This window comes from Cyprinodon tularosa, unplaced genomic scaffold, assembly GCF_016077235.1.
Source record: "Cyprinodon tularosa strain WSP-4 unplaced genomic scaffold, ASM1607723v1 ctg538, whole genome shotgun sequence".
Classification (NCBI taxonomy): Eukaryota; Metazoa; Chordata; class Actinopteri; order Cyprinodontiformes; family Cyprinodontidae; genus Cyprinodon; species Cyprinodon tularosa.
In genome coordinates, this window is record NW_024039272.1 from 71543 (window position 1) to 84560 (window position 13018).

The following is a 13018-nucleotide window of genomic DNA, read 5'->3' on the forward strand; positions in this document are numbered from 1 at the left end:
GGAAGTTCGGTCTGGCATTGCTCAACAGTAGCGCGAGTATGCTAGCACAATATCTGGCGGGCCAATCAAATTGTCAGGGCGGGCTTTATACGATGATGGACAGATGATCAACAGTAAGGTAATCAACCACGTGACCAAAGTGCGCTTGGGTGACAACAACAATGGCTGCCGCTGGAGAGTTGAGGTGAGTAGATTCTGCTATTAGGTCTGTTCTAGAAGATATCGACAGCAAATTAATTTAAAAAGAGGGAAACACGATCAAGGCTCATCTTCTTATTCTAGGCATGCAACTGCACGCTTTGATTTTTGTTGACAACAACTATGCGTCGCTTAACATACGTCACGCACTCCGTTGCTCTTATTGGTTGTAGGTCTATCCAATTGAGTGAAGAGACATATTTTTTCCTGGTTCGTTCGAAACACGCCCCATAATCACAGCTCTATGGAGCAGCATCAGACTCATTCTGACTAGAATTGAGTAGGACTACGTCAGGCTACTATTTGTTGGTTCTCGCCGATACCAATACCACCATTTTAGTGCAGGATTGGGGCCCCGCCTGATACTGGTATTGGTATCGGTGCAACACAACTTAAAATGAGAAATTTAGATTCTATGCACTTGAAATAGATAAAAGTGTCAAGTGTTAAGTTTTTAAGGACCGAAAATGAAGAGACCGGGACGCAGAGGGGAATTTCGCAGATTTAATGGAGCAACTGCGGAAAAATACTAAAATACAAAGAACCCCAAAAATAATCCCAAAATGTCAGGGAAAACTCACATAGGAAGCCAGAGATGAGGAAAACAACAAAACAACAAACCACCCCTGAGTGAATGCAGAGGTGGAGTATATAAAGGGAGACTGAACTTACGCAAGCTAATCAGCAGATATGGAGCAGGTGTGAGTGGACTAAAGAAAAAGGCACCAAGGGAGAAGGAAACAAACACAAGAGGGCAGCAGAGATCTAGTGCTAAAGTACTAAAGAACTAAAGAAGTGCAAAGGCACATAATACAAAGAAACTAGAAATAAACCCAAGTAGAGGGCAGAACCCTGACAAAAAGCTTATTTTCGATTCCCAGCCCACGGTCTTTCTGCATGGAATCTACATGTTCCCCCTGAGCATGCGTGGGTTCTCTCTGGGTACTCCAGCTTCCTCCCACAGTCCAGAAACATGACTGTTAGGTTAATTGGCTTCTCTAAATTGTCCTTAGGTGTGTGTGTGTCTGAATGGTTGTGTGTCTCTGTGTTGCCCTGCGATGGACTGGCGACCTGTCCGGGGTCGACCCTGCCTCTCGCCCATTGACTGCTGGAGATAGGCACCAGCACCCCTCGCAACCCCGTTGGGACAAGTATGTCAGATAATGGATGCATGCTCAAATAAAACAATTAAAAAAATCGGCTTACTTGTTGCAGCGTTCATCCAGGTAAAATCGGGGCATTGTTAATGCCTCAACAGCTCCCAGAATCATGGCAGCAATAATCAATAAACAACTTTTTTGTCATCCGCAGGGGTCAGCGCTCTGCTTGTCGTGGCCTTAGATGTCACTCAAGCCTTCCGGGTCCAGATGGTCGAGTTCGGAAGAGGACACAAGTACAAGACTCCTCTAAGCATCAACCTTCAGAATATCAACGAAGTCATCCTACAAGAGATTGTGAGTCACCGTTGCATTTTTAAAAAGCTTCAGAGCGGCAGTTTGTACATCATCTTAAAGGCTCTTAAGATTTAGTTGCAACCAGACAGTTCCAGCCTTAAAATCCCCATTAAATGGTACAATAGGGATGTTTTGATTCGCAGCTTAACTGCTTAAGCCCTGAGGGACTTTTCAGGGAAATTCCGCCTGAAATTCCATCTGTGAATTAAAGCAAGTTCAGCTCCTAAACTATAACTTGTAGATACAATTGTTTGTATTTGTGTGACAGAAAGGCATTGAGGGATATTTTTCAGGTGGAACCACTATTTTAAATGTCACCATGTCTGTTTTATAGGTGATTTAACAAAGAAAAAATGAAAAATATTTTATATTCGCTGCATTGAACTGCAGACACCACTCCGCTCAGATCGGTCTGGGGGTTTTATTTATTTAAACAGAGGCTAGTGCATCCTAAAGATTTGCATGTTTCCAAGCGATACAAGGCCTTGTCTATATAAAGACTCAAACTCCCTTCGGATCCAGACATTTGAATTGAGAAAGTTTCCTGGAGAGGTGGAGAAACGTCTTCAAATCTTGGAAATCAAGTCCAGTGGATTTTTTGAACTTTTACGGAAGGATAGAGATCAGCTTTTCAGTTTCAAGTATCATGCAGTAATGATGGAAAACACAATGCAAGACATTAAAAACCGAAACGCCCTGCTGGCATGAAATAAACATTACAACATACACGTTCAATGAGAAATCAAACCGCTGCATAAAGAAATCCAACCTCTTTGGGAATACCCTTTTCTAAAATAAAATACAGTAGTTTATATTGAAAATAAAATATAATTTTTTATTTTTCATAAACACAATATGTAACACTTTAGTGGTCGTCACACTGGCCATTAGGGAGTGTGGCTAAAAATTAATATCTGCTGTTACATTAAGTCTGGTTTATGCTCAGAAACCAGGTGTGTTGCAGTGAACGCAGATATGCCCCGCCCCCTTCCGCAGACACTCAGCTGCACCTCTCCAAAATTGTAGGTGAGCGCAGACAGGAGGCCTCTGATTGGTGAAATCTACATCCGCTCTACTCTATGCGTATTTCCTGTTAGGTTCCCTACCGCCTTGTTTTGTTTGTCTGACCGCCATTGTGGAAAACGACTGGTGAATTCCCCTTAACGACCCGCCCTTCAGAGACATAGACAGGTTTCAGGTATTACAGGCTGACAAAGCAAAAAAACGACCCCCATTCCAAAGGGATTGACCCGTTCATCTAGCCTGACGTAGCCCTACTCAATTCTAGTCAGAATGAGTCTGATGCTGCTCCATAGAGCTGTGATTATGGGGCGTGTTTCGAACTAACCAGGAAAAAAAATGCCTCTGCTCTCAATTGGATAGACCTACAACCAATAAGAGCAACGGAGTGCGTGACGTATGTTAAGCGACGCATAGTTGTTGTCAACAAAAATCAAAGCGTGCAGTTACACGCCTAGAATAAGAAGATGAGCCTTGATCGCGTTTCTCTGTTCCTCTTTTAAAATTAATTTGCTGTCGATATCTTCTAGAACAGACCCAATAGCAGAATCTACTCACCTCAACTCTCCAGCGGCAGCCATTGTTGTTGTCACCCAAGCGCGCTTTGGTGACGTGGTTGATTATGTTACTGTTGATCATCTGTCCATCATTGTATAAAACCCACCCTGACAATTTGATTGGCCCACCAGATATTGTGCGAGCATACTCACGCTACTACTGAGCAATGCCAGACCGAACTTCCTGACCTCAAACGTTGTGGGCGGGACTAAGTTCGGAATGGCACCTAGGCTACCGTTCATCCGTTTCTATTTGCATGTTTTCTAAACTAAAACCAGGCTTTGTTGGGCTGCTCGATAAAACCTGGAACTAAACGCTATTTCTGACATTTTGAATTGAAAAAGCTTCCTGGATGGAAGAGAAACGTCTTCAAACTGGGAAACAAAGTCCAGAGGATTGATTTATTTTTTGGAATGACTCTGACCTGGATGACTGAGAATCTTCACCAGTGCGTTGGATCATGTTTTCTGAATTCTAAGCTTTTAAAGTCATATTAAGCGCCCAAAGGTTCGGTTTGTTGGTGTAGCTGTTCTAAAAGCCAGCCTGTTTTTCCTAATTATGATTATAACAGTTTATATAATTTAAACCAGGAAACCGACTTACACAGAAAACCAGGGGAAATACATTTATTGGATCCCAGTTAGAGCTGGGTCATAACGCGAAAAACGTACCACGATATCAGCCTTCTATTGACAGCAAAAATTATAGATTTTTATTTTTTTTAACGTATTAAAAACAAGAACTAGGAACAAAAACAAAGATTTAAATTGAGTTGAATTGTTTGGCTGTGAGAGGTTGAGAAGCTTCCTGCTAATTGATCAGAGTTTTGTGTAATTATGGAAACATGTATCTGACATATTTTATGTACAGGTGCTGGTCATAAAATTAGAATATCATGAAAAAGTAGATTGATTTCAGTAATTCCATTTAAAAAGTGAAACTTGTATATTATATTCATACATTACATACAAACTAATATATTTCAGATGTTTATTTTGTTTAATTTTGATGATTACAAATGACAACAAATGAAAATATCAAATTCATCATATCAGAAAATTAGAATATTGTGAAAAGGTTCAAAATTGATGGCCCCTGGTGCCACACTCTAATCAGCTAATTAACTCAAACCACCTGCAAAAGCCTTTAAATGGTCTTTCAGTCTAGTTCTATAGGCTACACAATCATGGGGAAGACTGCTGACTTGACAGTTGTCCAAAAGACGACCATCGACACCTTGCACAAGGAGGGCAAGACACAAAAGGTCATCGCTAAAGAGGCTGGCTGTTCACAGAGCTCAGTGTCCAAGCACATTAATAGAGAGGCGAAGGGAAGGAAAAGATGTGGTCGAAAAAAGTGTACAAGCAAGAGAGATAACCGCACCCTGGAGAGGATTGTGAAACAAAACCCATTCAAAAATGTGGGGGAGATTCACAAAGAGTGGACTGCAGCTGGAGTGAGTGCTTCAAGAACCACCACACACAGACGTATGAAAGACATGGGTTTCTGCTGTCGCATTCCTTGTGTCAAGCCACTCTTGAACCACAGACAGCGTCAGAAGCGTCTTGCCTGGGCTAAAGAGAAACAGGACTGGACTGCTGGTGAGTGGTCCAAAGTCATGTTCTCTGATGAAAGTAAATTTTGCATTTCCTTTGGAAATCAAGGTCCCAGAGTCTGGAGGAAAAGAAGAGAGGCACTTCATCCACGTTGCTTGAAGTCCAGTGTAAAGTTTCCACAGTCAGTGATGGTTTGGGGTGCCATGTCATCTGCTGGTGTTGGTCCATTGTGTTTTCTGAGGTCCAGGGTCAACGCAGCCACATACCAGGAAGTTTTAGAGCACTTCATGCTTCCTGCAGCTGACCAACTTTTTGGAGATGCAGATTTCATTTTCCAACAGGACTTGGCACCTGCACACAGTGCCAAAGCTACCAGTACCTGGTTGAAGGACCATGGTATCCCTGTTCTTAATTGGCCAGCAAACTCTCCTGACCTTAACCCCATAGAAAATCTATGGGGTATTGTGAAGAAGAAGATGCAATACACCAGACCCAACAATTCAGAAGAGCTAAAAGCCACTATTAGAGCAACCTGGGCTATCATAACACCTGAGCAGTGCCACAGACTGATCGACTCCATGCCACGCCGCATTGCTGCAGTAATACAGGCCAAAGGAGGCCCAACTAAATACTGAGTGCTGTACATGCTCATACTTTTCATGTTCATACTTTTCAGTTGGCCAACATTTCTATAAATCCTTTGTTTTTATTGGTCTTCAGTAATATTCTAATTTTCTGATATGATAAATTTGAGATTTTCATTTGTTGTCATTTGTAATCATCAAAATTAAACAAAATAAACATCTGAAATATATGAGTTTGTATGTAATGTATGAATATAATATACAAGTTTCACTTTTTAAATGGAATTACTGAAATCAATCTACTTTTTCATGATATTCTAATTTTATGACCAGCACCTGTATGTATTAATGGGTTGTCTATAGTGATGCATAGAAACTGCTTTATTTACTGGCCAGCCCTATTTACCATTGTTAGATTCAGATTTTTGTGAGTGAGTAAATATTAATAATAAAATCTGAGTATTTTATTTTCACCTTTTGCAGAGTTCTGTAGGAGATCGAATCTGCTGCAATGTCTTTTGTAAATGCTACGGACCCCCAGGACCTCCTGGTACTCCTGGAAGGCCAGGAATTAAGGTGAGTGAGGCTGAAACATTATACGTATGTAGAAAGTCAAAGCATAAGATTATACAGTATTTTACTTAAAAAGAGCAACATAAAGATGTTAACATTTAATAATATACTGGGCAAATACTACTTGTGTTTTCTATTTGCTTCTTTATTTTATTGTTCTTGAGGTTTTTTTTACTGGAACTTGACAAACTACTGGGTGCAGAACGGCCTTCAAGCACAAAGTCACTGCCTAGATGGAGAAAATTATTTGGACAGTTTTCTCTTTTTTTTTAAATGTCCACAAAAAAAAGTCTGCTTTTGAATTTGAGCAGAAACAACAGATAATTACATACAAATATAAGAAATAAAAAGTATAAAAATGATGACCTAACTGAACTATAGTCAGCTAAAACTTCTATATAAGCAAAGTAACAAAGTATTTATAGTACTTTATTATTTAACATTCCTGGTCAAGACGGACAGACAGACTACAAACACAGAGACACAGCGCAGTGTGATTCGCTGCCAACGCTAAGTAGATCATCTATAGAAGAACAGGAAACTGATGCCTCCATTCCAGGATGATGTCATAACTGGAAGATGGATTTGCTCCGCATATCCATCTGGAAACCTTCCATTGAAGTAATTTTGGGAAGGGGTGAAAATACTGGTTAGCTGATTGGCCTATGTTGGTGATAGACGGGCCAAATAAACCAATCAGATCAACGAAGCATATGACGTACTAACAGAGCGACGACGAAGAGGAGCCAATTGATAGATCAAACTCTTGCTGAAACCAGTCGGGAGAAGAGCAAAAACATCTTTTCCTCTGAGAAAAGCCTCCAGAGCAGTGTTTTGCTCTTCTTTCAGTGAAGAAATACTCTGTAATTCCGATAAAACTTGCTCGATAGCTACGCTAACGCTAGTTTCATCGGCTGAAGCCGCCATGTTCTTTAGACTGAACTGTCGCGCTTCTCGTTGCGTCACACCTCAACCCGCCTCAAAGCCAACGCTGATTGGACGTTCGTTTGGTGAACGGCTCCAAATTTTCTTCAACGGAGAGTCTCCAGACTGATCTGCGAGTGAAACCTTGAAAGCTCGCGAGATCAGGATGGTCTCACCAGGCTAGCAGGGAAGATGAAGCTACTATGAAATTAAAAATGAGAGAGAACATAAAGCTACAAGTTTATATACTGGAATAAACTGGAAAGTCTGAGACTAGTAGGAATATGTACCAGATGGAGGGAAAGTTGTCATTGTGTCCTCCAGCAGTCTAACCCAATAGTATAACTATAGATATTGTTCTGGATAAAGTCGGGCATATGCTGTATGATTTTCTAAATCGTTGCACGCAGCTACAGCTCACACTGTACAACGAAACCGCAGGGTTTAAAAGTTCCCAGCTCACGCCATACGACCCGAAGCTCTGATGCGATCTACCTGCTCACACTGTACGTCTAAAAGCCATGTCGGACTCAGCTCCGCAGTGAGATGGAGCTATTCCGACTCGTCAATCTGGAAGAAGAAGAACTCCATTGTTTGCAGAGTGCTGGAGGTTCTGGTAAATCAGCTCGTAGTTCTGCTTCAACAGCAGGATTCGCCCACGACCTCCATCCGACGGCCGACTGAATTTCAGACATGTTTGGTTTTCTGCCGACCTCACGATTCCTGATGGGGAGGCGGTCGTTAGAAGCTGATTGCCCCTCATTGCCTCCTGTACAGCTATACAACGCACTATCAGGCTGAGAGGCGGCCCGATTGAAAAAACTTCTTGCACAACTGGAGAATCGGCCCGAAAAGGGAAAAAAATCATACAGTGTAAGCCCGGCAGAGATGGCAAAAGTACTCACTTTCCGTACTTGAGTAAAAGTACAGATACTTGTGTTAAAAAATACTCTGGTAAAAGTGGAAGTACTGATTAAACTTCTTTACTCAAGTAAAAGTAACAAAGTACAGGCTTGTAAATTTACTTAAAGTATAAAAGTAAAAGTAGAAACCACTTTTTTCATGCCGTTGCCTACATTTTAAATGGATGTCTGCCAATAGGACTAGATCTCCGTTGTGTTCATTTTCAATCATCTCGTCGTCCATGCTACTATGCTAACGCCACCGCCACCAAGCTGCAATGATTTGCCGCCAATGAATACCGCCGAATCTGTCGATTCATCTTGTAGCGGTGCGTCAAATGCAACGTAGATTCCCATCCAATTAGATTGAATTTGGTATTGATGACGTGAAAAATAATAACGGTAACTCCATTGAAATGATTCAAAACTAAAGTAACGAGACAATTTTTTAAAATGTAAGGAGTAGAAGTAAAAAGTCGCCATAAAATAAGTAGTAAAGTAAAGTAAAAATATCAGAAAAATCTACTTGAGTACATTAACGAAGTATTTGTACTTCGTTACTTCCCATCTCTGAAGCCCGGCTTAACATGAGCAGCTCTGACTATAAGCTTCATCAAAGGATAAAGCTCTAGGCCTAGCCTTTGCAGAAGACAGGTAAACTAAACTATATTTTCTGATAAAAGATTAGTGATCTCTTAGAAAACTGGAAACAGAATAACATTCATCCCTGAACAAAAAATAAAAAGTTAATTGACCCAGATTTAAAGAGCAATTATTGGTGATTTTATGAAAGAAAACATATTTGATTTATTGGATCAAATCAGTTCATATTTATCCAGTACTTTTCTTTGCTATTCTTCTACAGTGTTCTCTGAATTAACTGGTTTTATGATTTAGAAAGTTAACTGGACACTTAATCCGCTGTACAACAGGTGCAATCTACTCTCTGATTGGTCAGTTTGATTTCTCTCTCTCTTAGACAAATTTGCACCTACTATAAATGAGTTTGTATATATATATATAGATTTCTGCTTTTTATCTCTAATCAGATGATTACAGACCTTTTTACCTGAAGCTTTGCCTCTGAGCTTCTCTGTGTTTCCTTAACAGGGCTCACCTGGTCAGAAGGGTCACCCCGGCTATCCTGGATATGAAGGGTCACCAGTAAGTTATGCCTTAACTGTTTTACAAAGTTTACAGTTAGTTTTCCTGAATTAAGGTTCGTTCACACCCAACATGAATTTGGCAGCTGGAGCGAAGGATTCGGATGTTATGTGTGTGTAGAAGAAGCTGAGTGAGGCGTCAGCGGCGAATGAAGGGAGGCCAATGGCGTGATTTTGGTGACCTTGGCGACATCTGATTGAATCCTTGAATGAGATTGAAGTTGAAAAGATCTGAACCTTTGTTTACATTCGCATCAGCAATTCCAGTCAGGGGTTTAATGTGAAACCTTTACAGTTTTCATCATCAACATAATTAAGGGAGACAAACTGCCGAGTGAGTGAAATCCATCCATATCTTTTTATTTAACTGGAGTTAATAATTGTATACTTTTTTTTACCACTACATCTGCCATTGTGGAAATCAGCAACCAGCAGACTCAATGATATAAAATCCTTTTGCCCCCTCGGGGGGGATTTGCTTGCCTTGGGAATTGCTGTCACTGGCCAGGCGAATTTCAAAAGCAGACAAACTGTGTGAAATTGGTCCAGATTTACGGTCATATCTGCTCCGAGTTCGGTGACGAGTTTGCTGTTAATTCCACATGTTTGGCTGTTGCAGGGAAAACGAGGCCCCCCTGGATTACCTGGACCCCAGGGGATCCAGGGATGTCCTGGACCCAGGGGACAGAAGGTAAGGCTACCTGTCCTGGTGTATGGAGAGAGAAAAGCTGCTACCATCCTGAACCGTCATTTCAAAAACAGAAAATTAAAAACAATCCACTGGACTTTGTTTCCAAGTTTGAAGACGTTTCACTTCCCATCCAGGAAGCTTTTTCAATTTAAAAGCTTCCTGGATGGGAAGCATAACTTCTTCAACAAAGTCCAGTGGATTGTTTTTAATTTTCTGGTTTGGGAATGACTCTGACCTGAATGACTGAGGATCTTCACCACCATAAATCCTGAACTGAAAACTGGAACTTAATCACTTCACCCAGCTAAAGTATTCACACCCTTTATCGGTTTAGATGTACTTTCATTGATTTCCTGTGATGCACTAATTCTAAGTTATAAATAAATGTAAAGTGGGAGGAATCAAAGAGCAGCAATCAGCCAACTGGGCAACTCTGGAGGAAGGTCCCGGCAGAGTCTTTTTCTGCAGAAAAGTAACTTGCCTGTTTTGTGTTGATTATTTCTTGGACAATAAGGCGTCGTCATCCGTAACATTTAAGTTCTTCTACAAAACTTCCCTGAAAATAAAAGTTTACCACGTATTTCAGTTTGTTGGTCATTTACCTTCCGATCTGTGTGAATACTTTAAAAACCAGCAGCCTGTCCCCAGTGGAGCCACTTCTGCTCAGAGCCACTCCTCAGTTCTTTTGCATTTCAGTAATCTTAAAAAAATTAGACCTTTATCCAGAATATTTACTTGAACTATTGAGACTTTGCTTCTAATAAAGCTGTGAGGTTGTGCAGCTGCTCCCAGGACTTCCCTCTAGAAGCCTTCTAACAGATGTGTTCTTTCCACTGGCAGGGATCTCACAGCTCCTCGGGTGAGAGGGTGAGTCACAGAGCAATTTAAGACCAACAGCTTAGCGTTTAATTTAAATCACTGAAAAATGTAGAGATTTGGATAGAGGCAGTGAATTGGTGACTCTCTTTTGCCATTTCAGGGTGAAGATGGAGAAAATGGGGTGGATGGAGTGAATGGAGAACAGGTGGGTACATCTAAGCTTCAGCTGGAGGTGTTTCTCAATCAATCTTTGCCTTTTTAATTCATGAACTTTAATTTTAGAAGCAGAAATTACTTAAAGAAGGTTAAAAGCTGTTCAAAGAAGACTACACTCACCGGCCACTTTATTAGGTACCCCATGCTAGTAACGGGTTGGACCCCCTTTTGCCTTCAGAACTGCCTCAATTCTTGGTGGCATAGATTCAACAAGGTGCTGGAAGCATTCCTCAGGGAGTTTGGTCCATATTGACATGATGGCATCACACAGTTGCCGCAGATTTGTCGGCTGCACATCCATGATGCGAATCTCCCGTTCCACCACATCCCGAAGATGCTCTATTGGATTGAGATCTGGTGACTGTGGAGGCCATTTGAGTACAGTGAACTCATTGTCATGTTCAAGAAACCAGTCTGAGATGATTCCAGCTTTATGACATGGCGCATTATCCTGCTGAAAGTAGCCATCAGAAGTTGGGTACATTGTGGTCATAAAGGGACGGACATGGTCAGCAACAATACTCAGGTAGGCTGTGGCGTTGCAACGATGCTCAATTGGTACCAAGGGGCCCAAAGAGTGCCAAGAAAATATTCCCCACACCATGACACCACCACCACCAGCCTGAACCGTTGATACAAGGCAGGATGGATCCATGCTTTCATGTTGTAGACGCCAAATTCTGACCCTACCATCCGAATGTCGCAGCAGAAATCGAGACTCATCAGACCAGGCAACGTTTTTCCAATCTTCTATTGTCCAATTTCCATGAGCTTGTGCAAATTGTAGCCTCAGTTTCCTGTTCTTAGCTGAAAGGAGTGGCACCCGGTGTGGTCTTCTGCTGCTGTAGCCCATCTGCCTCAAAGTTCCACGTACTGTGCGTTCAGAGATGCTCTTCTGCCCACCTTGGTTGTAACGGGTGGTTATTTGAGTCACTGTTGCCCTTCTATCAGCTCCAACCAGTCTGGCCATTCTCCTCTGACCTCTGGCATCAACAAGGCATTTCCGCCCACAGAACTGCCGCTCACTGGATGTTTTTTCTTTTTCGGACCATTCTCTGTAAACCCTAGAGATGGTTGTGCGTGAAAATCCCAGTAGATCAGCAGTTTCTGAAATACTCAGACCAGCCCTTCTGGCACCAACAATCATGCCACGTTCAAAGTCACTCAAATCACCTTTCTTCCCCATACTGATGCTTGCTTTGAACTGCAGGAGATTGTCTTGACCATGTCTACATGCCTAAATGCACTGAGTTGCCGCCATGTGATTGGCTGCTTAGAAATTAAGTGTTAACGAGTAGTTGGACAGGTGTACCTAATAAAGTGGCCGGTTAGTGTATATCTAAACATAATGTTGGAAAGTTTAGGTGAAGGAAAAATTGTTGTTACAAACAAAGGCATTGCCAGAACATTAGTAGGAACCACGACGTCTATCAGCCGTTTGGTGATCTGGGATGTTTTTCTCTCCGCAGGGGAACGCAGGCGTAGCTGGAATTAAAGGAGAAAAAGGAGATCCTGGAGGCTCGGTAAAATAAAACTCTGAAAGGTTTCGTTCACCTCAGCGTTTTTCTTTTATTCGCAGAAGCGCGATCTAATCTGGGGCAATTCAGACATCTGAGAGAAGGAAAAAAGAAAAGATCTGCAAAGAAACTATAAAATACTGTAAGTGTCTGTCTTATATTGATCTAAGAGGTGAGTCTGTCGTCTTCAGGGCATCCCGGGGACCAGAGGTGAGAAAGGACTGAAAGGAGACCGAGGCCTGAGAGGAGATCCGGTACGTTCCCCGTCTTTTTCTTTTTTTCATGGTGCTAAAAATGTCAGAATGCTAACATTTATGTGAAATAAAAGAAACAACGCGTTAGTTTTATCAACCTAGTTAGCTTTTTATTCAGATTTCTTTTTTTTTTAAAAAGGTTTGTTAAAAAAAAATCTTAAAGAAAAAAATATCTTTGGATTTTTGAAATTAATATCTGAAATAAAAAAAATTTGAAAAAACCCTGAAAAATAAAACCTGAAAAAAAAATCTGATTAAAAAAAATTAGTAAATTCTGGAAAACTATTTTTATATAAAAATGCATTTAAAATGTATCTTTCTTAAAGCTTGAAAAAAAACTGTTTTAAGAAAATTATTAAAAAATAAATAAATTCTGTAAAACTTTTTTATATAGAGAAATTTTTATAAAAATGTTTTCTTTCTTAAAGCTTGAAAATAAAATCTGAAAAAAATTATAAAATGTGTTTTTTCATTGAGAATTTTTTTTTCAATTTCTAAATGGATGAATTTCTAAATTTCCGTTTTTGAATTGATGAAATTGTAACAAATTGATCTGCATTCAAATTAACATAAGGCTGATGATTTTTTT

General features: G+C 40.7%; 1 protein-coding gene across 1 annotated transcript in view; it reads left to right on the forward strand.

Annotated features, from left to right (window-relative positions):
- The window catches only part of LOC119796137 (collagen alpha-6(VI) chain-like), a 73848-nt gene that overhangs the window by 24985 nt on the left and 35845 nt on the right, over positions 1-13018 (forward strand). Inside the window, exons 9-16 of the mRNA XM_038304553.1 lie at positions 1510-1652; positions 5854-5946; positions 8880-8933; positions 9552-9623; positions 10464-10490; positions 10603-10647; positions 12128-12181; positions 12367-12429. Coding sequence (XP_038160481.1) covers positions 1510-1652; positions 5854-5946; positions 8880-8933; positions 9552-9623; positions 10464-10490; positions 10603-10647; positions 12128-12181; positions 12367-12429 — 551 coding nt within the window. The remainder of the gene's footprint in view (positions 1-1509; positions 1653-5853; positions 5947-8879; positions 8934-9551; positions 9624-10463; positions 10491-10602; positions 10648-12127; positions 12182-12366; positions 12430-13018) is intronic.